The sequence below is a fragment of the Trichoplax adhaerens genome, genomic scaffold (assembly GCF_000150275.1).
Source record: "Trichoplax adhaerens TRIADscaffold_1 genomic scaffold, whole genome shotgun sequence".
Lineage (NCBI taxonomy): Eukaryota > Metazoa > Placozoa > Uniplacotomia > Trichoplacea > Trichoplacidae > Trichoplax > Trichoplax adhaerens.
The window spans coordinates 5,240,762-5,267,445 of record NW_002060943.1 but is presented as its reverse complement, the minus strand read 5'-3'; the positions used below and the strand labels follow the sequence as shown (position 1 = coordinate 5,267,445).

The following is a 26,684-nucleotide window of genomic DNA, read 5'->3' as shown; positions in this document are numbered from 1 at the left end:
TNTAGTATATGTTACCTTCAATGGTTACATAGATCTGTATTATAACGTGAAATTACCTACAAGAAAGTGCAGTCTTTGCTTGACAAACTACCTAATGAAGTAAATATGGCTATTTGGCTTTTACTCTATAAAGTACTTAAAATTGTAATTCAGTTCTCTATTTTATTCAATTTATTTTCAGGCGGTTGTAGCAATTGATCAAATATTACGAAAAAAAGGGATTACTAAGGGTAAGTTATTACATCTGAATGAGCAATATTGGTCTTTCTTTATGTGATTGTGCAATGTACTGTAATTACAGATTCTAAAGACTATGATTTACTCAAACGAAAACTTATCGGGTGGTGTATATATGGTCAAGAATAAATTTTTATTTCTTCGTACTGTATCATGAATTTTCTCATCCTGTAAGATGTACAAGATTGTAAAATCTATAAGTTTGAAAGCCATAACTATAGTAATCAAGGTGATAATCACCTAATATTGCATAACTTAAATTAAATATAACTGCATACCAAGTATTTTGCATTATTTAAGGTGTAGTTAATGTTTAAAATATGGCAATAAAAGTGTTTTATATCAATTAACAAAATCATTACAGTGAAAAATTTTTTCGTCATTATCGTTTACTACATTAGAAATTATAAATTTCTCTCCTGTTGTGCTATATTGTTTACTACCAATGCACATATTGCGTTATGATTTAATTAATTCTTACAGTGATTGTCTGATATGATATCAGGTAATTTAAATCAATCAATAAGAACAAAGCAACCGTAAAGTACTGCATACAGTTTACAAGTATATTAAGAGAACAGTATTACTTGCTGAACGTAGATATGGATTGCTTAAGATAGCGCATCCGTTGTTAAGTCACTTTTCTACTAGCAATAATCTAACAGAATTTACAGTTGATTCGATTCGGTCATTCCCAATCAGAATCACTATAGATTTGTATATCCATTTCTTCCTTACTAGTATTACCTAACAATTGAGATTGAATCTCATGAATCCAAGACCAAGATATATTCAATACAGAATCGGTTTCATCATTTTCGATATCAGTTTCGCTTTCTACGTCTGATAGCAATTGTTGCTCTGTACAGCTACTGTTGTCTTCTACACTTTTGCCATATTGGCTATTCGTTTCTGTAGTGGTAGAATCCTGATATGACATATGGACTGCATTGCTATGCCTACAATAATTTTCATTGGATCGCTTAACAATCATAGAATGTTGAGGTATTGCGTTCTTTAGTTCTGTTTCCGTTTGCAATTCTCCTGTAGTATCTTGGCAGTCTCGTTGTATTTCTCGACTGAAATTCTGCGTATCAGACATACCGTTAGAATTTATTGCAGTTGTCAAATTCGATTTTTTTAACGTAGCTGCATCTACTTTTGGAACTTTAAATGAAACCTCCGAGTTTTTAGTGATAGTAGAACAGCCTTGACGTTTACTTTGACAATTTGATATGATCTTCGAGCTGGATCTAGATAAGGCTTGAGAAATTTCCTGAACAAATTGTCTAGCTTGATTGGTAGAATTTATCTCCGTGTGAGACCCATCACGTTGCATTGGCGATACTGTGTAGTTGATTTCGTTTTCATTAACTACGATCGTAGCTCCTTTTCGATCATGGCAACTATCAATAGATTGTTTTCGAATTTTTAATTGAATAGTATCTGCATCCTGTTTTACCTTAATCATCTGTTTCTGATAACAATCATCAGCATTATCGCTTATATCGATGTCTATTTCCTCTCCATCATCCTCTAACGCAATTTGAGATGATTCATTACCGTTATTAAGAGGGGATGTTACCTTTTGATTAATTTGTTTGAAACGCTTTATCCCATTCACTACTCCTATATTAATCAAGTTTTCTGAATTTGATTGCCGCTTATCTAGATGCGGCTGATCTTGATATTGCTGTGCTTGCTCTAAAAGCTGTTTAACCTCAGTTTTACTTAATTCTTTGTGTAATTTTTTTAGATGTATTTTAAATCCTGATAGATTTTTTAAACTACGATGACATAATGAACAATAAATAGCAACTTGAGTAGAATGTAGGATGGAATGTGATCTTAACGTCTTTTCTGATTTGAAATAGCGATGACATTCAGGACACTGTATTCCGCTTTGTCGATGGGTCCATGTATGCTTTCTGTAGTTACAGTAACTTTTAAAAGTTTTTCCGCATATCTTGCATCGATGAGATTTAATTCCAGTATGCTGTTGAACATGTCGTTTTAATTGAGCCACGCTAAGCATAAGTTTATTGCAATAGCGACACTTGATTTTATTGACCATTACACTGCTAGTCATCTTGCCATTATAATTATCGTCGATATCATCATCATCATCGTCTTCTATTATAATTGGTTGAATAGATTGATCCGGAGGACTTTTACTACTTGCATCTTGTTGATGAAGTGATACTAGATGTTTGGCATTCTCTTCGTCGATGTCATGAAATTGACATAAATGATTTAAAAAATGCGAAGCGTGAACAAATTTCATTTTACAATAGCTACATGTTACATTTATTCCTTGCCTACTGTTCCTGTAAATATACGATTGGGATTCCTTACCAATAAAATCATTACATAAATGCCTGACATCCGATAGATTATCATCGTGATATACATTGGAAAAATTTCTATATTCCGTTATCATTTTCAAATGGGGAACGAATTATACGGTGAGAAAATTGAAAGTAGCTTAAAATTTTTACTTGTATAATATTATCCAACCGAACTAAAAGTAGATGAACATTTAAGGTGTATTATACGGTAACGTAGCTGAATTGATTACTAAACCGGGGGCTCTTTTACTTTTACAGATATAATCTCGTAAATGATTAGTTGAAACTATGATCTTTCACGCTAAATTTTAAGCCAATGTTTATATCAGGATTACTCAAATTGGTATTAAAATAGTCGCTAAGTTAGTATCGAACGTACTTCTAAGTGGAATGGCATTACAAATCTATTTATTATGTTCTTGTCTTGTAGACACGTAACTATGCACTCCTACCATGTTTACGAATAACTTTAATTGCATACTGAAAGGATCTACAAGCACATTATTAATCCAATTATCAATTTAACTTTCCATTTTCTTCATTTTTATTTGTCCGCTGATTTAGTGTACATTTATATATATATATATATATGTACGTAATATTTTTGATTCTTTGAAATGATTTGCCTTAAAAAAATTATTAAAATACCGTAACTATAGTACAGTATTTCAGAATGAAATAAATATACAAGCTTGCATACTTAAAATTTGAGTCGTAATAGTTGTTGGTGCAAGTTCCAGAAAGCATATGACTATAAACATAAGTGTCAAAACAATTCGTTCATAAACAATACTGGTAAATATTAGACAATAAATCAGACAATTTCTTTACTTTGACTAAAATAGCTGAAATAACTGATACTGAGCAAAAAGCGTGATTTTTGTTTAAAGTTTGTTACTAAGGAAATTCAGTTATAACCGTTACTAAAATTCTTTACAAATCTAGTAAAGGAAACAAAAGTTTTGTAATCAGTTAATTTTTTTATATCACAACTTAGTTACGTATACAGTGACAATGTTAATATTATTTCGACTGTACAGTGTTTTAAAAGTATGAGCTGATAGTAAAGCAGTGCTACAAGCCCCATAGTTGTACGAAAGATTATATTTACCCCCATGATAATCCCTATCGAAATTTAGCCAACTCGCAGCATAGGTGGCTTCCGAAACGCAAATACTTTAGCCACAAATAAACAAAAACAGTAATCATCGCTATAATGAAATAAATACAATTTTTCAAATAGACATAAATCTGAAGGCGATGATATCGTCGGACGCAACCTAACGTTTTATAGTTGCAATTTTTAATTAGATTATTATAGAATCTTGCTTGCGACTTGTGCAAAAACTCTTTCGCAACATACGAATTACATGAATACTTACTTATCGTACAGAATCAACATACAAAAATACAGTCCAAATTGAGTGTACTTATCGCTTTATAGGTACATTTGTACAGTAAAGCCTAGTACTACTGACACTATCGCCAATTTTTTCATTTTAAAAAACTGACGCAGCCTATTCAAATTTTACGTATGGGCCCAAAGAGCTTTCAAATTCTTCTCCTAATTTTTTAAAGTTGTCTAATTCTTGCCCAATCGTATCCTAAGATTTTAATTAGACATAGAATATTAATCATGATCCTAGCTATTTATTTTAAGATAGATATTGACTTAGTATTTAATATCCCTTAACTAACATCAAACGCGCAACTTACGAGGCCTTGTGCAGTAAGGTCAAGAGCTGTATCATTATCGAACATTCTAAGTCTAGGTGCAGATTGACACGCGCGATAAAACGCAGCTAAATCGGATTCCAGCGAAGGTGTTGTAGCAAACGCTGGGTTCTGTAATATATGTTTATAAGTGAATCTTCGAATATACATATATCAAGCATTGCAACGTAATGTCTTATTATTTATAGTGATCAAATTATCCTTACCAAATCTACCATAACGAAATCATCCTCCTCCATAAAACTTTCGCGCCGACTTTCAATTCCTAGCGTACCTTCATAAGATCCAGTAACCGCTGAATCGTCTATACCCTCTTTATCCTTGGAAATAATATTTAAAAGATAAAAATTTATTAGACAAGTCTCTACGAATTGTATTTATCAGTAAAAATATTTGATAGATAAGTAACATTATTTGACGTTACCAAAATAGGGGCGGTTACGTTTCTTCCTTGCAATAATGATTGAAATGGTACCGGTGACGAAAAGATGACAGGCATTGAAGGCCGACGAGGTGGTGTCATATTCTAAAGAAATAATGAATGATTGGCTTTTAAAACTACCAGAGGTTGTCCACTACAACTGAATTATCTTTTAACCCTAAATTTGAAGGCTTTACACTTACCTGAGGGCTACTTCCTTCGACAAAAGCTGCTAAAACTGTGGTTTTAGGTAGGCTAAAGAAAAAGGTGCGCTATTTAGCGTTTTTAGCAAACACACATAGTAATAGAAGTGATATTAATAAATACCTGTGACAGACTGGAGATTCGGAGACAGTATTTGGTATTTTATCTTTATTAACAATAGGTACAGCAGCAGTTGTGGAACTTTTACTGCTGAAATCATCCGCCATAGCACTTGCTAATTCATCGGTTATTCGGTCTCTATTGTATTTGTAGACATAATTCATTTTTAAAATTTTAAGTGAATAAGAGAATGATTCATTTTTGGTATAAGAAGATTACTATGAAACTTACTTTAAGTTGCTGGTCATAGTTACATCCAGTACTTGACCGTCGTTAATACTCTTAATTAGTTTCGGTCGCACAGACTGAGGACGCCCAATAGTATCTTGTGATGATCTGTTGTTAAGCAGAAAATGAAAATATTAGCTATAAGGTCGATTTGCTGTTTAAAAAATAGTGTTTATTGCTACTGTGTAACACGTAGAATTTATTACAATAGGGTTTTAGTTAAATTCTTTGGCTTTCTAACAACAACTGCATTTATGATCTAGTATGACTGAGTCCATTTAGTTTTGTAATGCCATTGTATACGTGTATATGTTAATAGTAATCAGTACGTTCAATAAGAAATTGATCAAAATGATGGCAGGATGGAAAAGTCTTTATGATCAAATGGCTAAGATAATGAGTAGTACATAACACTCCCTCCATATCGAAGTAAATTTTGAAAATACCTGTCATCAAGAATATATTTACTTCTGTACGCTAAAGACACAATTAAATAGCCACCAGGAGTCCCGACAGATCCAACTTGTAGTGTTTTGTAACCTTTGTGGGTTAATATTTTTTAAGTAAGCACCATTACAATTATATCGAGGTAGTTAAAAGATTAGTTGTATCTAGTTTACCTTCTCCCAAGTTACTAAGTTGTGGTTCTCCATAGTATAAACTGGATGATAGAAAGTATGATAAAGAAGTATGAGAAAGTATGATGAGAATACGAATCTGTAAGACGCCCATTAAATTGACTATTTTATGCGATCATAGTTCCAGAACAAGAGTATCACACGATGGAACAATTCAACTTGTAGAAATGAACATTACGGTAATAAACTACTTACCAATATAATAAATCAACCTCATGGCCATGTTTCCTTGCTAAATTATATGCCGGCACGGCGCGTGATACAGCAAAGAGAGATCTTAGCAACATACCAAAACGATTATAAACTGTGTACCGGACACGGACATTAGGATCGAATCTAAGTATCATCCATAATTTGATATAGTGATTAGTGTATGTATTTTAATACCTTATTGGCAACTATTATTAATATTAATAAACAGTTTATGTACCGTACTAATGGCTATTTTACATGATCCATTCCGATAGTACTTCTGATTAGAAAGATTAAATTACAGTACTATGTAACGATATACTGTACAATTGTGCATTACTATTTCTGCGACAAACACTTCATATAGTAGGTTACCAATTCTAAAGATAAATATAATTGTAGTTTTGACCGTGAAACTATCAAGATCGATCGCATGCTACAGGTAAGCAGTAAAAGTATTGTAATGGACAATTAATGTGAATCAGACATAAGTAGCGACTACAGGAATTAAATTAGTTCCTTTGGATAACTAGTGATAGTTGGAGGAATTTAAAGGTTGCAATGGTCAATTATACAATCTGATTCTTACTTGGTAGTATTCAAGGTGAAGGACCAAATTTCCAGTACCATACAGTTTCCCTGAATTAAGATGTTCAATGTAACTGTTCGCTATATTCCATTTTCAGTTACTTTATAAACTTACTTACAAGGTGAGAATTACTAACATTACAGTACATTTTGATACTAAGCAAGAGTACACCTTACCTCTGGTGATGTCAGTGAAATTTCCATGCATAATGGCTCGTCTTCACGAAACGATTTACTGGAGTATAACGTTCGTATCTCATCAATAATGACTCGATTATCTTCCAAATCTAACGTGAACTATCGATAATAGAGTACAAAAATCCGTAAGGGAATACTTTCATCTTTTGCGTTGGAAATACAGAAATTGATTATATTTATTGGTGATAATTTAGCAATCTGTATCGATGATATCAATTAATCTCTAAAAGATTGATTCTTTACTGATGATATCGTTTGCTGTAAATAGCAACTTGTAAGCTACAGTAGTAAAAGCAGGTTGAATAATCGATTTTAAGGTAGTAGCCGATATCATGTAGATAATTATGTAGATCAAAGGTGATTACTTTCATAAAGTTAACTGAGAGCAAGCGAGTAAGAGTGCAATTACACTATAAAATTTTTAATGTAGAGAGGCAATCGCATTGATAGGCCTGGTTATTATACGAGTAAGTGTGTATTTGCGTATACTGTGACAAGTTTACTGTACAACATAGAACTATATACTGCATAGAGTAAAGTGCATTTACTGCAGCATGGCTGTACTCGTGTACTGTATATCAATCTTGAGAGAACAAGTTGAAGTAGGGTCATAATTACAATTATCGGTAAACGTTGAGCAAATGACCACTATTTCTAATTGCATATTATGCTAAAATAACGTACACTCTACTCTCCTATCGATCCGTTTTGACTAGCATTTTTCACTTTATTCACTACAGCGCAATTGGTTATCCCGATTGTGCCAATTGACTACGAAGACATGATGAAATAGGGAAGAATAGTCATATCAATGGTGTAGTCCATCATTATCGTTGGCGTGAGGTATTGCATACAGTTACAGTAGAACTGTAACTGCTAAAATCATAATAAGAAAAACAATTTGAATTCTTAACTTTAGTTTCTACATATTTAGAAGTTGTAAGGTATCGAGGAATGCTACCAATAACGTGGTTATTTTTTTGGCTTGGTTGGTTTGTGTAAATAATCAATTATTGGATCTTACAATGAAAAGGACAAGAGCCGTTGGCAAGATTAATACTGTACCATGAACGTGCGGGATAAATGTTTTGACTACTGTTGCAAAGTTATTTGGGGTTTATCATATTGAGGATGAATTTAGTGATATATATAATCAATTAGTGATGACCCATTCAACTTGTTGTATCATCATCCATAGACGACTACTGTGTATTTTAAATGATGAAATATTTCAAGTCATATAAAATACAATCGACAATACAAGCTGGTGTATAACAATCCTTTCGTCGTCAGCTACTATGATGGCAATTCTACGTCGAAGCAAGTATGATGAGAGGAGTAGAGTAAAGTGGGTTTGGGTTTCAATTTTTGATTTGTATGAAGATGAAAAGCAATGAATAGATGACAAGATTATAAGCTGGAAACATTACCAGTAGAGTCATGGTATAGTACTACATTTCCAAGCTTATAAAAATGATGACGAAATCGTCTGATTCATTGAAGGCTCGTATTATTGCCTAGCTTGTTTATTCCCTATTACTTTATGATAAATTGATAGTACAAGTCTAGATTATCTGTTAGAATGGCTATCGAACATAGAAAGCTTTGATCATCCTCATCCATTGAACTATTGTGCCATATTTTGCGATGAAATTGCAATGGCAATCCATTTGTCTGTGTTAGCGTGTCCAAGGGACACGAGTGGAGAGTATTGGCGTCGAACAAGACAACAAATAGACTGTACACGTTGACTTGCTAGCGATCTTGGAGTATCATGATGGGCTATTACTTACCCAATCGGTCGATCTAGGAGTAGGTTTGGATTTTGTTCTGTATTTTTGACCAGTTCTTGATTGTGCTATTACTTGTGTTGCCTATGACCCAAGAAAAAAAACAAGAAAAACATTACTAACATGATATTCTAGTATGGAGTAGAAATTGACTTGAGTCAAGATTGGAGAGCCATGAATCCCCCCCAAAAATGACTGGCGATGAGTAGGTTATAGGCCTAGCTAATAAAATGGGACAAATATACGATCGTTGAAATGAACACAAGGAATGAAGGACAAGGCTATCTCATGTGATATTACTCTTGTTTTAAGACCCTATTTCAAACTACATGGAAGATTTATCCGTGCTGGATGAAATGATGACGAATGATAATAACATGGATGAAATGGAGTTTGGTGAAATGATTTTGGCCATACAAGATTCAATCGATAGACTGAAACATAAGAGAGAATCCTATAGTATAGAGTCATTTCATGGAGTGCACCTGGAATGGTCAAGGTCCAATGCATTTACAATAGACATCTTATGGGAAAATACTGACACTTAACGCTAGTATAGTCTGTTATCGTTAGCAATGTGTTGTACATTGGCCTCCATCACGATCTAAGTCTGTGATGGCCTTGGAAAATGCTACAATCTGCCATAGTGGATAGCCTTTTACCTTTTGAACGAAGAATTTGAGAAATAGATCCAGATCGGAATTAATCTGTGGTCCATCTCTGACTGGTATAGAGGCCATAGCGATGTTGACGATAGGACGTTAGTGAAAAGATAGTAACATGATGGATTTTTCTCCAGTTGTAATATTAAATAGACATTGATGTCATTGACAAAAAACTCTTGAATAACAAAAACAGAAAATGGATCGAGAAATGATTTGGAAGCGATTTTTACCCCAGCTTGCGTTGGCACATGCGTAGTGTACTGGGAGAGAGACAATAAGTCCCTGGCGCAACTCCACTACAGTACTATACCTTCTACTTCCAGGCTGTACTGTACAGGTAAAGCATTTACACACCCTTGACTACAGTACTCAGAAAAAGAGACTGTAGTGTGCGTACTGTAGCGGAGCGGAAAGGCAATGGACTACTAAACTCTTTATCGGTAAGACTACTAAAATCTTACCGGTAGTCTATGGTAGAAGTTTTTTTTTTTTTTACCTGCACTCTGTACAACATCATAATACTATAGATAGAACTGGGGACCTGAAATGACTGCAGGCCGACCATTTTACTGGTCATTTCAAGTATACCGTGACCGTACAGACAGAATGCAGTGGCCGCTGACTGAACGAACAGTCTTGTGTACACCCTGGGGCACTCGCTTTGGCAGAGCCAACGGATGGACTGCTGTCTGTACTCGATGGACGCGATGGGCACGGCCAAGGTCACTTTCAGCTTGAACTACGTCCGCACACTCTCGCACAGTACTGGTATACAAATCGCTAGTCAAAACTTCACTTTTGACTATACCAACTATCAATGACAGCTTCTAACTCAGTGTACTGTGCTGTAGTGCCATAGTGCAGGAGTAAGATCTTTCTTCTTCTGCAAGTGGCGGATCATATCGACCGGCACCATTTTGAAAGGATAAATGGAATGAAAACGCCGGGAACGATTTACAGTATATAGTACAGTATTGTAGTCTATGGTACCGTACTGTACAGTGACTGAGGTGAGACCATACAGTACTGTACAGTAGAGTAGAGTTAAGGTTTCATACTGGCGTAGGTGAGTTAGCGCTCTACTTGGTCTGTATATTTTTTTCTCAACTCTCACTGTACGGTACGGGTGAGAGTCATCACAGTAGAGGTCAAACTTCTGTCTACCGCACCGTACCGGACCGAACTGGGCCGTCACCCATCCATGAAGATCTCCACAGTATGTAGCACTGTAAAACCTACAATGCAAAGTACTGTATCCTCTGGATTTTCAAAAAAATTCAAATTTTGTTTTTCTTGCATTCATGACAGACAGCTGGAAGGAAGGAAATGTCCTGTACAAATGGATCGACAACATCACGTCTATAGCGTACAGTATGGGTGGGACTGGACTGCATGGGTGAGAGTCATCACAGTAGAGGTGCAACTTCTACCTACCGTACCGTACCGCACCGAATCGAACTGGACCGTTATTCATCCATGAAGATCTCGACAGTACAGTACCTTGCACTGTAGATCCTACAGTGCAAGGTACTGTATCCTCTGGATTTTCCCCCAAAATTCAAATTTTGTTTTTCTTGCATCCATGACAGACAGCTGGAAGGAAGGAAATGTCCTGTACAAATGGATCGACAACATCACGTCTATAGCGTACAGTATGGGTGGGACTGGACTGCATGGGGAGTACTTGACGATACCTCTTACGATGTTCCAGTACACTACCTACTGGTGACTATGACATCAGTTTGTAACTGATTTTTCACTGGTATTCAAACCGACTACCGTATCAAAACAACGTTGTGCCTTTTGAATTGCCAGTATGGCAGTAAGCTGTTCTGTACAGTACATGCAACACCAGTCAATTCAACGTAAGCCATTGGCTTGAAATCAATCTTGACGTGGCATACGTTAAAACAAGAGACGAGTTAGTAGATATCGGAAATAAATTGGACTAATTTCATCCTGGATTATGATCATCATCGTAAGCCATCGTCGGTTGAATCTTAACCCGATATCATCGCCGCACTTTGCATTGGATAACAACCTCCATTTCTAAATCATTTCATCGAATTGATCCTTTATACAGGTTGGTTTGTAGCTAGTTTGACTTGTTGAATATCTGTAGGGACATGATAGTTTACAACTGTTGAATCTGATGCAGTTGACGACTGATGAATGCATTGCAGCATGCAGACATTGATATATCATGCTGCTAATTTAACCTACTTAATAGCAATAACGAGCATGATGCAAGGATGGATGGCGACAATCATCATCCAGAATATTCTCTAGTATCGATATCATCCACGTTGTCGTATTCATCGATCGATTGATCCATCATCTTCAGTTAAGCGATACAGTCAGGGTGTGATGACATGGATGCCATCCTACTCAGGTATCATGTCAATTCCGTTAGACTTGATGTATATAGATATGGCCGACCTCCATTAGCAAATGCACCCAAAATTTGCCATTTCTTCATGCCCATCCACGTTGTCATATTCATCGATCGATTGATCCATCATCTTCAGTTAAGCGATACAGTCAGGGTGTGATGACATGGATGCCATCCTACTCAGGTGTCATGTCAATTCCGTTAGACTTGATGTATATATGGCCGCCATTAGGAAATGCACCCAAAATTTGCCATTTCTTCAACTTTTGCCTTTGCTATGGCAGTAATGCAGGAGTAAAAAAGAATCTCTTCATTCTGACAGTCTGACATCATTTTCAACCATATACAATCAATCAAACTATGCATTAATGCTATACAACCATTTTAGCCAACAACAGGCATGAATTGCAATCCGTTACGTAATACTGTAGTCGGTAGGCGGACAGTCAGAATGGAAGGAGTAATACGTTCCAATAGACGAGCTGTCCGACATGAAACATTTTTTCCACTGTCGATAGGAAGAATCCAGTCGAGACTGGAGACTAGAATCGATAAAAACCCGATCCCAAAACTCTCCACTCATAGCCATACGTAATACACGATGTGTATAATGTGAAAGCGTAAAATGGGCTATTTCTCCTCTTTTGCAATATGCAATTGGACTGGCGTTCCATGCATAAACTGCAGGCATAACCATATGTAGCCTGGACACTCCTACAAATGATATTTAGCGTATTCTTGTAGCTTCCTAGTTGCAATGGCGCTTATCCTGTATGAAAAAATCGACGGACTGCAAAAGCCAACGAGCACAAAATTCCCGATAGATTTTAGATTACAAGCCTTTCACATACTGTACTAGGTGTCTGCCTTAGGCCAGTTCTCAAAAGTTAGTCTAGAGACTGCTACAAATGACATTCATCGTATTCTTGTAGCTTCTAGTTAGAATGTCGCTTATCCTGTACCCCAAAATCCACTGACTGCAATTGTCAACGAGCACAAAATTCACGATAGACTTGAGATTACAAGCCTTCTACAAACATACTAGGTGTCTGCCTTAGGCTAGTTCTCAAAAGTTAGTCTAGAGACTGCTACAAATGACATTCATCGTATTCTTGTACCTTCTAGTTAGAATGTCGCTTATCCTGTACCCCAAAATCCACTGACTGCAATTGTCAACGAGCACAAAATGCACGATAGACTTGAGATTACAAGCCTTCCACATATTGTACTAGGTGTCTGCCTTAGGCCAGTTCTCAAAAGTTAGTCTAGAGACTGCTACAAATGACATTCATCGTATTCTTGTACCTTCTAGTTAGAATGTCGCTTATCCTGTACCCAAAAATCCACTGACTGCAATTGTCAACGAGCACAAAATGCACGATAGACTTGAGATTACAAGCCTTCTACAAACATACTAGGTGTCTGCCTTAGGCTAATTCTCAAAAGTTAGCTTACACACTCCTACAAATGATTTTACAAGATAGGATACTATTGCAATTTCTAATAGTAATGTTTCTACCCTGGACAAAAATCCATTGACTGCGGTCATTGAACTAGCGCAAAATTGGTCATAGATTCTCTTTCTATCTCAAAAAGTAGCCTACCCATTTCTAAAAAAATGACCTTACACGATATTCACGTGATTTCCAATTGTCATATCTCCCATCCTGTTTAAAATTCTATTTAATTGTAAAAGTAAATTTCACAATTCGAGTATATCGGTATTATTGGCTATAAATTATTAACATACAGGGTCTCTACCCTAAATTGTCCCCATCTCAAAAATGAGCCTGGACACTCCTACAGTACATACGATCTTAAGCGAAACTTTACAATTTCAAACTAAAATGTCACCTATCCTGTACAAAAATCAAGCCAACTCCAACCGTTAACAAGCGCAAAATTTACGATATACAGTACTGTAGCATGGATTGCTAAATTGCCTATGACTGTACAGTGTACAAAAAGCTATAAATCGTCGACATACGCTATTTCTATCTCCAAAAAATATGCCTAACTTCAGTATATGCGTAGATTGATATATATGACAATAGGATCAAAAATCCATCAATTTCAGGATAGTAAATCATGATACTCTTCGTGTACGAGTATTAGCAACGTGTTAAGGTAAAGCTGCAAAGTTTATTTATACCATCCCTTCTTGTTTGACATTAATTGTACTGCAGTATTATTGATCTGTATTACATGATAACGCCTGATTCGATCGACTCTGAGCACTTTATTTGTATAATTGCACAATTGACGATACGTAAAAATACAATTTCAATTTTAGGTCTTCTGTAACATCGACAATATTCTACTTCAATATAAATTAATAACGATTCTATGTTGACTACTTCAATCAAAGCGTTAGACATTGAAAGTTTAATCATTGCGACATCTCAGTTTGATGAACTAATCAATCACAAATACGTAATTATACGAAATAATGTTACTGTTTTGGATGATAATATTACTTTACTACAAGTTACAGGAAAATACCGTACCCATGCTTAAGCCATCTTGATACTAATACGCTAGGCGAACGACTAAACTGTGCTCTATCCATAAATAATGGCTGTTCCATGCAATGAGATACTTTATATGATTCTAGCCCTACATGCTTTATTCAAAATTTTTATCCTAATTTACAACACAGTGTGGTCAGCTCGATTAAAAGAATAAACGAATCAATTCATTGAGTGGGAAATATAGGTCCAATTTTACGTTACATTATAGTGATTGGACATCTCTACCACAACTCCTAACGTTCACTCATCTACTCATGCATAATGATGTATTACATTACCTCTTACATTCGCATCGGGAGATACCGAATACATGTAGCCATCAGGCCATCTAATACGGTAATGACTTGTTCAATTAATGATAGGGAAATGGAAAAGTACAATATACAGTATGCAATAACAGGATAAAAAGTGCGATAGATTATTATCACCTTGATTTTAGCTATTATTCGGATTGAAAAAAATGATTACAAACAGTAAAGAATCACTTAGTAGCATCATTACCAACTACTAATCCATTAAGCAGTACAATGTTTACAAAGAGGATAAAGTAAATCAATCTTGTAACTACTGGCCTACTCCAATGAAAATTGCCAATTCTAGAATATGTACTATTTCGACAGTGTCTATAGACACCATGTGTAGCTATCTTTTTCTCATTGCCATACTTATTAGTGCATCAACGTCATTTGTAATCTGTCAATGACAAATTAGAATAACATTCGGTGCACTGAACACCTCTTGCATTGCCCATACACTGCCTAGGTGCGTATTTATGTGACTTACAATCGTGTAATGGCCGTAGACAATGATGTTGCTTAAAAATAATGATACCGAAAGCCCAAAACTCATAGTTGAAACATCAGTTGTCGAAACTACGATAAAGATTAATGTAAATATTTGGTATTTGGATGTTATACAACGAGTTTTAATAGCCAAATTTCTCCATGAAATGATTGAATATTGCGATGTTAATGTGGTAGTAGTAAGATAAACTTCAATGATTACTATTACCGCACAAATTTCTAGAGTGTAAGAATCCGTAAAATGTAAATCAAACTAATAAAAATCCTGTTATATTACTATACCACAGCACGATATTATGGGTGACGAGAATGAATACGAGAAGTTACCCTTACAAGAACGATTATCACATAAGGTATGTCAAGACAAATTGGTATATTCTACGGTAACAATTGCTAAGCGTAATTAGAAAATACGAGTATGTTTTAATCTTTTCCTGTATAATTTTTTGGCTGTTATGATACTAATATAGCTATGGAAAGCTCGCTTACATGGCTATGAAGAAGCAATTAAAACTTTCGCCCTAATAGACGACGAAAATAGTAGCGAATATAATAAATATGTTGGGCAGTTGAAAAGCTTTGCCGTTGAAGTGAATGCCTTGGCTCAAGATACAGCCTTAGATGCTATCATATCCTTCTTAACAAATGCTGCAATTTCAATTTCTGGACGGTAAGTAACGTCAATCATTGCGATTTAGTATTAGTTTGGATGTGCAAGGCAAATACGCGTTTATTACAATCGATATCCGTGCGACATTATTGATACAAAAAATATTATGCTCTATGAAATACTGGTAATCTTTCATTCATGCTATCTTCAGTCAAAATTCTGTTTTTGAGAAGTAAAATAAATTCCTATTTAGACTTTGCATACGCGTGCATATACGAATATATACTGTAGAAATATTCAGGATAAATCAAAAAGTGATACATACATTATCTAAAAAAACCACCATATTTTAAAAATTATTACAACTCCATATCTTCGCCTATTTGAATTTGCAGCAGTTGCAGTGGTGTCGTTTCCGGAATTGTTACTAAGCGATTTAACGCTAAACCGAAAGTCAAATCAAAGGCAATAGATGTTTGCTTGATGTATGTTGAAATTGAACAGCCTGAAATCACGCTTGTAAGTAGATTATGAAAAATTTTCTGTACTATGTCTGAGTTAACGCGATGTCATTCATTTCTAATATAACTTGACGTTTTTACTACATAACGTACTTACTGTATTAATTCTAAAATGGTAGGAGGAAGTAATCAAAGGGCTATCGAACAAGCAACCTAAAATTGTGGCGGCTTGTGCGGAGTTTATCAAGGAATCTTTAAAGTGAGTATTAAATTTATTGTATCAATGTCCAATCTTATTAACTTCTAGTTGATCCTTTTTATTAAAAATTTTCATGCAAAACTTGTTTATACCCGTATTATTACAGAGCTTTTGGAGCAAAGGTGATACCAATAAAATCGGTATTAAAGATTCTTCCTAAAATTTTTGAACATAGTGACAAGGGAGTTCGGGAAGAGGTATAACAAACTAATTCTAACCGGATCATGCATAATGTTGCTAATTCATAAACTTTTTATATCAGTCAAATCTATTTTAAATCTTCTTAGCAGTTTTCGATTTTTAATTTGACATTTAAAATGAAAAGGCAAAACAAATTGCGATCGATGCATATCGGTGGGTTGGCGCAGCAGTTAAGCCGGCTTTACAGACCATAAAGCCAGTCCAGGTAAATAAATAAAAATCACACATACATGTTGGGTTCAACTTGATATATACTACAGTATTATCGTATAGTAACATTTGGCTATTATTCTTGTTTAAGTTGAAAGAATTAGAAGAAGAATGGGAAAAGTTAGGCAACGAGCGAGCAATTCCGACTCGCTTCTTGCGATCTCAGCAAGCACAACAGCAAAAATTGATGGCTGGTGCTGCAGCTGCTGAAGGAGATAGTGTAGATGGTAAGATAGTGTTGCAGCAATACCGGCTAATCTACAGATGAAAAGTTTTCTATGTTGAGTGATGTTAAAACAAATTGCTTATCGTCTGTTGTCCATTAGTATCTCAGGCAGGCGCACCCGTGGAAACTGTCAATCCTTTAGATCTAATAGATCCTGTAGATATTTTACCCAAGCTACCTGCAGATTTCTTTAAAAATTTGGTAACGTACATTAATAACAATTACTTCCAAGTTACTAATTGTGTACTGTCTTATAAGATAACCATTTACGTAATCCTTTCCAGAGCGACAAAAAATGGCAGAATAGAAAAGAAGCTTTAGAAGCATTACAGGCCCTCTTAACTGCTAATCCCAAGCTAGAGCCTGCTGATTATTCAGACTTAATGAAAGAGTTGAAAAGGGTACAGTATTAATGTCGACGAATTTTTAGAAATTTTTAGATTAGTTATATGTCAGACTCTTGCTTAGGACGTTACTATCGCTATTGTTATGTAGATGATCGGAAAAGATACCAATGTTTACGTTGTATGCTTGGCTGCTAAGTGTGTTGCTGGAATAGCTTCCGGTCTGCGAAAGAAATTTTGTATCTACGTTTCCCTAGTACGTGTATGAAAAATTTAATAAATTTAATTTATTACTGGTATATTACATCTTTCTGGTAAAGTAAAATATGTATACCCATTTCGTTCTCATATACTCGTGTTACAGTATAGCAAATTGAATTGCATTAATAAAGTGCGTATAATCTGTTACTGTATAGATTTTTTCTACTATACTGGAAAAATTTAAGGAAAAAAAGCTAAACGTTGTTACCGCTCTAAGGGAAGCAACCGATGGGTTATTACTTACGGTAAGAATCGAAAAGTTCAAACAAAGTCAGTTTTACTTATCAAATTATAGCCCTAATTGCACCGTCTTATTTATCACTTGATTACGAAACTTCAATAGACAACCATCGCATCTTTTCAAGACGATATAATTTTATACTTGGATAACAAGAATCCGTCAGTGAAGGCGGAAACAGCTTTGTTTGTCGCCAGAGCTTTCGCTAAGAGTTCTGCTCAGGCATTGTCGAAGGCAGTTTTGAAACCGATTTGCGGAGTTCTTGTAAAGGTAATTTTTAATGGAAGTTAATATTACAAATTGCTTTCGCCTACAGAATTATTTCGGATTCTATAAAACGTAGTTGCTAATTTATTGTTCTTACGATATCTTCCTAACACTAGAAAATGGAAGATACCGATCCTCAAGTTCGAAATAACTCAGCAGAAGCACTTGGAACTGCATTAAAAGTAGTTGGTGAAAGACCAATGAATAGTTTCCTTGATGGCATAGATAAGATTAAGTTAGATAAGGTAATTATCGTTCTCTTTGAAAAATACGATAAAAAGTCTGACGTCAGTCTTTGTTGATAAGTGTAAATGATATATTATAATAAATTTTGCTATCTTGTGCTTACAATAGATAGTGAATAACAAATATTACAGAATTTATGTCCTACCGCACAGTACAGCTGTTGTATGCTGATAAGTTACCTTAATATAGTATTTTCAAGAGTTAAAACACTCTAAATTATTTGTCTTACAAATTGACAAATTAGAGAAATCTAAGAAATTTTTCTATACACTATAAGTGGATATCTACCGATAGCATGCATTCTTTACAAGTTATGATCACCGATAGCTATAATCCTCACTCCATCTATTTTACTTAATCAAATTATTTGATAAATAGCATTAGCAAAAACACTGGATTGTAAAACCAAATAACACTAAAGGAGTAATATGCTGTACTTGTGAATAAACATATATCCACAATCGCGCTGTTTTTGTAATCGCAATAACTTTATACAGATAAAAGAGTGCGCCGAAAAAGCTGAGGTAAACTTCCCTTCAGCTTCCTTAACCGGGAGTAAGAAACCTGCAACTGCTGCCACTACGGAAAAAGCTAAAGAACCTTCAAAAACAAGTACAGCAACAAAGTCACAACCACCCACTTCGAAACCCGCTAAAAAGCCTACTAAGGTAACCTTTGTAGATGCTGTTCTGCAGTGATACTTTTTCACTTCATTTTATATACGCTAACGTCTTAAAATTCGAAGACTAAGTATAATCTTAACAATAGCCTAAAAAGGAAAGCAAGAAAACAACAGCGTCAACGAGTAAAGATAGCAATAAAGATAGCAACGCAGCTAAAAATGCAGAGGAATTGCTTGAACCTAATATTACCGTAAATATTAATGTTTACTATTAACAAATTTGTTAATTGTTATACTGAACACCTTACGCTTACGATCGTAAGTTAATCATTCTAAAATAAAAAAAATCTGTTCAATTTAGCCTGAAGAAGTTGACACTCTTGCTGCTGAAGTAATGTCAGAGGAACTATTAAAACAACTTGTTCATTCAAATTGGAAAGAGAGAATCGCAGCATGTGAAGAATTGGATAAAGTAAGCTTCTTCAATAACTTTTTGATTTTGAGGCAAGTAATATCTCATTCCTAGACTTTAACGGTGATTCGTGGGCATATTGCTTATTTTTATTATAGCTCATCGATGAAATCAAACCAGAGAACCTGAAAGCCTTCTTATTTATACAAATAATTGCAAAGAAACCTGGGTTTAAAGATACAAACTTTCAGGTATTTAAAGCACTTCTGTTAAATTACACCGTTTCTCCCGGAATTGACTGTCTTTTGTAAGTCTATTGCAATGTTCAGCAATAACCATGTGTTTACAATGGATTTGCTTTCCTTAAAGGCCATGAAGGCTAAATGCAAACTCGTAACGAAATTGGCGAAGACCCCTCTATTCGGGAAAAGAAGTGCTAGCTTTGTTTTATCAGCAATGGTCGATAAATGTGGCGACATAAAAGTTAAGAACGAAGCTATTGAAGCTTTAACCGAGATGACCGAAAAATTATCTCTTGATTTTATTGGAAATCAAGTATGATATACCTACTTTAAACTTACCATCTTTGTCAACTTTATGTATTTACAGTATACTAATATCAATTCCTTCAATAATTATGGGTTAGGTTATTACGTATGCTATGAGCCAGAAAAGTCCGAAAGTAATATCTGAATCTATTTGCTGGCTTGCTCAGGCCATAAAGGAATTTGGATTTAAGTATGATATTTTACAGTCAGTATCAATTCAGTAGTAACGTCAATAAACTGCCACTCAGAACATAACCAAACTTATGCATATTCATTTTTTATGTTAGGATAAAATTGAAATCGTACTTAACTCCAATCAAAGCAGCTCTAAGCCATACTAATCCTGTATGTCTCTATATTGCTGATTTACGTACTATTCTTATAATTGATATTTATATTGCTATATTGTACTATGATTAATTTATAATTATTGATCTTCATTGATCGATTGCAATTTTATTGTATTAAATGAACTTAGACTGTAAGAACATCCGCAATTAACTTGCTAGGAGTTATGCACATGTATATTGGAGATACTCTTAGGACATTTTTCGAAGATGAAAAGTCTGCTCTTCTATCACAAATCGATGCTGAATTCAGCAAGGTTTGAATTGTTGTTCTAGTAGCAATTAACGCCAGCTATGACCTTTTTGACTATTGCATAAATAATATGTTGCTTCTTAAGGTATCTGGTCAAAAGCCACCAGATCCGATTAGAGGACTCTCAGGAAATAAACCAAATGACGAAAAAGCAGGCTCAACAGGAGCCTCTAGCTCTGCAACTGTGGTTAATGTAGCAGATTTGATACCAAGAAACGATATTAGGTACGAAAAACTCGTTGTAGATAAAATATCCGCATTTTATGAACACCGACGGAGTATGGTTTTTTGAACGTTTCTCATTTACGTTAAGTGATCAGATTACTGACGATTTAATTCAAGAACTTGGTGACAAGAGTTGGAAGGTTAGGGGTGAAGCAATCAGTAAGGTAAATACAATAAAACTACAAGGGTACATTTAATACTCTTCAAATACTAATGATTAGCCTGGGATGAAATAGGTCGGTGAAATAGTCTCAGCTGCCAAATTCATTACACCTAACCTTGGTGAGCTTCCTGGTGCTCTTAAAGACCGATTTTCTGACTCTAATAAAAACCTGGTATGACATAAACAAACCATTTGAGTCATTTCAATTATTTTAGGTGATATAATGATAACAACATCGTCAATTGTAGGTTGTAAATGCATTAGGCATCGCATCCAATATTGCCGCTGCAATGGGGCCTCCAATACAAAGACAACTGAAGACGTTTTTACCTGCTATATTGAATACCTTAGGGGATGGAAAAGTAACTTTTTAGCGGAATTATTTTGTATTTTTCATTCACGTTGTTGCATTAATATACATATATGATTATTTCTACTTTGTTTAGACGTCAATACGAGGAGCTGCTATAAATGCTCTGAATGCATTAGAGAAAGAAGTATCGCTGAAACCGGTGCTTGAAGGCGACACTGTAGCTTTAGCATTAGCTAACGATAGTCCCAACAGCCGATCTGAGGTATATAAAGTGTAATAGCTGTTACTACTCTTAGCATGGAAATTTAGCTAATCTCCGTTCAATTAATCTTGTTAAATAGATTTTAGGTTGGTTAGAGCAAAAGCTGTCCAATGCTGAAGGCATTCCAACTGCTGATGTTACTAGTTTAGTACTGCCATTGTTCTCTTGCCTGGAAGATCGTAATGCGGATGTCCGAAAAAAAGGACAAGCATTGATTCCTGTTATTATAAAGCATATTGGATACGATGCTACTGTTAAACTTACCGGCAAGTTGAAGGTTAGCTGTCTTCTTTAGCACGCAGAAATATATATCATAAATATAATGTTAATATTATTAATAGCGAGACAAATTTGTACCGATTTCCAATTAGGCTTCCTCTAAACAAGTAGTTGTCGCACTTTTGGAAAAGCATAAGGGTACTTCAGCTGCGCAGACTACGACCAATACAACTACGCAAAAATCGGCTGATAACAAGCAAGAAAATCAAAGTAAATCACTCCCTGCGAAAAAAGGAAAGAATGCTTCTAGTAGTAAGGTCAAGGTATTAACAAATAATGAATAGATGAATTGATGATCCATAGTCATATCACACACATTATACGGCAGCTTATTTTCCTAATTCTTTGTTTAAAGAGCACTGCATCATCAAAAAGTAGCGATAATAGCAATACAGAACAAAATGAAGCCACCCTAATACTTTATAACGGCAAGGATGCGCGTCTAAAAGACGAAAAAGATTTGAAGGCAAGGACTGGATTATTCTTTCACAACTTAATTGCAATAAGATCCACAAATTTGACGATGGTTATTTCATTTAGGCCTTAAAGTGGAATTTTAGTTCACCCCGCGATGAATATATTGAACAGTTAAAGGATCAAATGTCTAAATGTTGTAGCAAGGATCTGCTAGATAATCTGTTTAGTCCTGATTTCAAACATCATCTAATTGGATTAAATAAATTGAATCGGGTATTTATTGTATCTTCGCTTGGATCTTAAAAATGTTTGCTTCTTTTATTTCTAGAGTACTTACAATAAATTTTTTTTTTTAAGTGCATCTCTCCGACCCCTAGCGGTGATATTCCATGTAAAGCTGCGGCTCTCGCTTCTGTTGATCTTTTATTAAAATGGACAACTTTGCGATTCTTTGATACTAATCCTAGCGTGCTGGTGAAGTGTCTAGACTTTTTGCAAGCTCTTTTCAACATATTGATAGAAGAAAATCACGTCCTTATAGATATGGAAGCATCTGCCTTTTTACCTTACCTAATAACAAAGGTATAATCATGTTAGTGGTATTGTCTGGGTATATATAATCCATCATAATCTCATTAAAATATATAATTTAAATAAATAGTTGGGTGATAGTAAAGAAGCGGTCCGCTCTGCTGTCCATGCTATCCTGAAGAGTGTGCGTCGTGTGTATCCTGCTAGTAAAATATATCCATATGTAACAGAGGGGCTAAAATCGAAAAGTTCAAGGCCAAGAATTGGTTTGAAATTCAATTGAATATGATCTTTTAGTAACAATCTATAATTATACGCTTCGTAATTAAAAATATTTCTGATCTTTTAGAATGCCTAGAAGAATTAGGATCAATGATCTCCGCAGTCGGAATTAATATCTGTCAACCGAGTCCGCAAAAAGCTATAGCAAACATTGCAGAATACTCCAATGACCGAGATAATAGTGTCAGGACAGCGGCATTGAACGTATTGGTCGAGTGTTATGCACTCATTGGAAACGATATTTATAAGTTCACTAATAACATTGTAAGTTTCAATTTCTTCTTTAAAGTGCATAGTAATTGTAGCTTTATGAAATCTACTGTTTATAAAATGTTTATCACTTCTACGGTTAATAGTTAAATGACAGAGATAAAAGTGTTTTAGAAGAAAAAATAAAGCGAAATCAAAAGCAAAAGCCTCCTGCCCCTGTAAAACCACCAGTTGAGGAAACTAGAGCCAGGTTGCTTAATTGTAATACCGTAAGTTGTATCAATACGGCAACCCTCGGGATTAATTACAACTTTTTCATTTTAGATCCGCTACCGAAGGTAGAATTAATACAGGAGTTTCATCATCCAAGCTTGATTTTCGCCTCGATTATGAAAAATTAGAGGTAGAAAATTCGTCCTTAGGCCAAGATTCAATACCAACTGGACTTATATCATCAAAAGATGTTGATGAACTCATGAATCAACCACCTATTGTTTTACCAACGTATGTAATTAATTGATTCTTGTTGATTTAGGTTAGAGTTATCATTACAAAATATTAATGTATTAAATTACACTTTCGATTGTAATAGGTCGTCTTCACCTGAAAGGTAACAATCCATAAAGCGCTATGCTAACAAGTTGTAGTGTATAATATTCACTTATAAAAATTTTTCTTGCTGGAACTTTCAAGAGCAAAAAGGAAAACCGTTAGAAACATGGGCGGTATCGCGACGACTTCCGGAGCAATTGACTTCATCATTTCTCAGATAACAAACAAAGATATTAGTACATCGGCACAAGCTTTAGGCCAGGTAGAAGATTAGCTATCAGAGGACCACTTTTTTCTTATAGTATATACTTTTTTATAATATATTGTATGTTATGTACTTTATCTCCTGATGCGAACAATTTTTTATCTCAGCTGGAAACAGTGTTGAGAGATCCACAGCAGAGTGACGCTATTTCGGAACATGTCGATCAGGTGAGTAGATGCAGGTTAATTTAGGCAATATCATGTTTTTATTAATTGTAACTGTTTTTATTCGATTGATAGTTCTTGGTTGCTTACACTTTACAATTACGGCTTATTATGTCTACTCATTTGAATAATGAGTCGTTGGATGAAGAAATGGTATTGTATTAACTTTTGTTACCTTGTTTTGTATGGAAATTAGATTTACTAGTATCATTATGCAATATTTTAATTTTTATTTATATTTCTAGATCTCTCATTTCTTTAGACGGCTTATTAGTTGTCTTCTCAAGGTATGTGTCATTTTCGGAAAGCACTGTATCGATATACTAGCATTCATATCACATTTTAGTAAAATTGTTATTTTTTTTTCAGTTTGTCGAAACTCCTACCTACTTCAATAACACATCTAAAGATGTCTTACGTGATCTTATTTCAAACTTGATTTCATTGATTCCTGATGAGAGAATAACTCATTTCGGAGATGGTCCTCAGATTATTAGAGCGTTGAATGTTCTAATGGCAAAAGTTTTGGAAAAGCCAAACCCTAATGTGATTCTTTGGTAATTCAACAATTATAAGTGTTATTTACAGATTGAACTGTTGCAAGTTTATCAAATGTAACATTACCACATATATTGAGGTACGTAACCAAAATTTAATTTGATTTACTTTTTCCTTAGTGCCTTAATAAAATTGCTAGGGGAAGCTGTAGCTTCAGATAAAGTTAAGGGAAGTTACGGTGAACTGTTAGCGAAGGTACAAGACTGATCATTTTCCGTATACGTACTTAATTTCTCTTATTCTGACGAGGATTTCTAATGCAAATATTATTCAATCAGTGCTTATGGAGAGTTACCAAAACGCTACCAGTTATAATCAATTTGTTGCGATTGGACGAGCTTCTGGTCGATTTAGATGGCTTTTTTAGAGCTCAGAGTGGAGATTCGTGGAGAAAACGTGCGGAAATTCCTCTACGAACTATCAAAACCATATTGCATACTCTAGCTACTATACAAGGAAATAAGGTGATGATTGCCCTCATACCACTACTCTTACACACTTATTATTTATGTTAGCTTGTAAATTCACTATTGTAATTGATTTTATTCGTCAATTAATATCATTATTAGCTGCTAAACCGAATAAATCTAATAAAAGATCCTGATAAAAGTGAAGCCGTTTTATACTTAAGAAAGATTCTTAAAAATACTCCTCAAGAAAATCAAGAAAATCAAGAAAACAATACCATATCTTCTCAGTCCGGCAAAAATAGTTCTAAGGTAATTGTTTCTATAGCAATAACTAAGTCTAAAGATTTAATGAATATCATGGCATCACGCTTATATTCGCATTTACTATAAACAAAAATATTATCATAGGAAAGTAATGGTAATAAAGATGTAACACCACATCAGCTCTTAGCAGCAATATTTAAGAAAATTGGCTCCAAGGAGAACACGCGGGAGGTATTAACAAATATAAGGATGTCTACGATAATAACAGTTGAGGAACTATTATTAATTTATTTCTTTAAAAATTTTGCAGGGGCTAGCCGAACTGTATGACTTTAAGCAAAAGTATCCCATGGAAGACATTACTCCTTTTCTAAAGAAAACATCGACCTTTTTCCAAGCTTATATTGAACGCGGACTTAAAAATATAGAGCAGGAGAGATATAAAAGTAATCAGACAGTTCAACCTACTCAATGTACGTCTATGTTAACGCTTTCAAAGGTTTAAAGTTAAAGCATTCCAACCATAATAAAATTATAAGGAAATAACTTCAATTTTATTGAAATGTAGCCAATTTTCAACCCGAAAAATCAGCTTCCGCAACTATCAACACAAATGTCGGTGTTACAAAATCGTTGAGTTCAGGTACTGTCATTCAATACCAATGTTGTTAAATCATGATATTACGAGTTTAATTATATATTCTGAAAATATTGTATATTATAGAGGATTCGTCTACGTATCTTGATCGTCTACGCGTTTTAAGGGCTCGTTATGGTTTAGAAAACAATGAGGTGCGCTCGATCAATCTGTAATTATGCGTATTGCATGTACAGCTACTTTTCTGTAAAGATAAACGATATTATTGTTAATATTCTTTAAGAATTTTGACAATTTATTTTCTTTACAGAATACCTCACGATCTGTTTCCAGCATAAGTACTAAAGCATCTAATAATGGTAAACTTGCGCCTGATAGCATAGCGATTCCATCAATCAAAGCGGAAGATGCTTCAACCGATAATAGTGACGAAGCAAATGATTTAGTAACAAAGAATGTGGCGAATGTAGAAAGTGCTAAATCTACTGAAAGCAAGATTAGTAATGTCACAGATTTGAGAAGACGTTTGGAAAAGATTAAAAATTCTTCAAGTTAACATTCTATGTAGCTTTAAGACTGTAATAATGGCTTTCTGTG

At 34.7% G+C, this 26,684-nt stretch overlaps 4 protein-coding genes across 4 annotated transcripts in view; 2 read left to right on the top strand and 2 right to left on the bottom strand.

Moving 5' to 3' along the window:
- TRIADDRAFT_63493 (uncharacterized protein) overlaps nt 1-581 on the top strand; it is a gene marked incomplete at its 5' end in the record, with an annotated part of 3,833 nt that extends 3,252 nt beyond the window's left edge. The window contains 2 exons of the mRNA XM_002108632.1: nt 182-230; nt 302-581. Of these exons, the coding sequence (XP_002108668.1) occupies nt 182-230; nt 302-366 (114 nt within the window). The 3' untranslated portion in view covers nt 367-581. The remainder of the gene's footprint in view (nt 1-181; nt 231-301) is intronic.
- A 1,397-nt stretch (nt 582-1,978) lies between these two features.
- Nucleotides 1,979-2,311, bottom strand: TRIADDRAFT_18720 (uncharacterized protein; the record flags this gene model as incomplete). The annotated part of the gene is made up of 1 exon (XM_002107846.1): nt 1,979-2,311. A coding segment is annotated over one exon (333 nt), but the record flags the coding sequence as incomplete, so codon positions are not given.
- A 1,791-nt stretch (nt 2,312-4,102) lies between these two features.
- TRIADDRAFT_51834 (uncharacterized protein) lies at nt 4,103-9,438 on the bottom strand (the record flags this gene model as incomplete). The annotated part of the gene is made up of 14 exons (XM_002107845.1): nt 4,103-4,189; nt 4,302-4,430; nt 4,526-4,639; nt 4,795-4,845; nt 4,944-4,995; nt 5,068-5,202; nt 5,296-5,400; nt 5,739-5,832; nt 5,913-5,953; nt 6,126-6,266; nt 6,712-6,791; nt 6,888-7,007; nt 8,702-8,782; nt 9,361-9,438. The coding sequence occupies 14 exons, from the start codon at nt 9,436-9,438 to the stop codon at nt 4,103-4,105; spliced, it is 1,308 nt and encodes a 435-aa protein (XP_002107881.1).
- Nucleotides 9,439-15,385: 5,947 nt separating this feature from the next.
- Nucleotides 15,386-26,643, top strand: TRIADDRAFT_51833 (uncharacterized protein; the record flags this gene model as incomplete). The annotated part of the gene is made up of 47 exons (XM_002108631.1): nt 15,386-15,442; nt 15,560-15,759; nt 16,095-16,218; nt 16,340-16,419; nt 16,526-16,616; nt 16,745-16,825; nt 16,922-17,057; nt 17,157-17,257; nt 17,341-17,457; nt 17,552-17,656; nt 17,817-17,906; nt 18,005-18,169; nt 18,283-18,411; nt 18,910-19,080; nt 19,396-19,506; nt 19,605-19,697; nt 19,816-20,001; nt 20,093-20,199; nt 20,282-20,339; nt 20,473-20,598; nt 20,680-20,781; nt 20,840-20,983; nt 21,056-21,154; nt 21,231-21,344; nt 21,429-21,557; nt 21,637-21,834; nt 21,929-22,099; nt 22,192-22,362; nt 22,611-22,835; nt 22,915-23,050; nt 23,134-23,330; nt 23,423-23,526; nt 23,601-23,780; nt 23,812-23,886; nt 23,970-24,090; nt 24,201-24,260; nt 24,333-24,410; nt 24,503-24,544; nt 24,627-24,814; nt 24,935-25,010; nt 25,094-25,279; nt 25,385-25,534; nt 25,634-25,720; nt 25,800-25,962; nt 26,058-26,132; nt 26,214-26,281; nt 26,398-26,643. The coding sequence occupies 47 exons, from the start codon at nt 15,386-15,388 to the stop codon at nt 26,641-26,643; spliced, it is 5,913 nt and encodes a 1,970-aa protein (XP_002108667.1).
- Nucleotides 26,644-26,684: the final 41 nt, after the last annotated feature.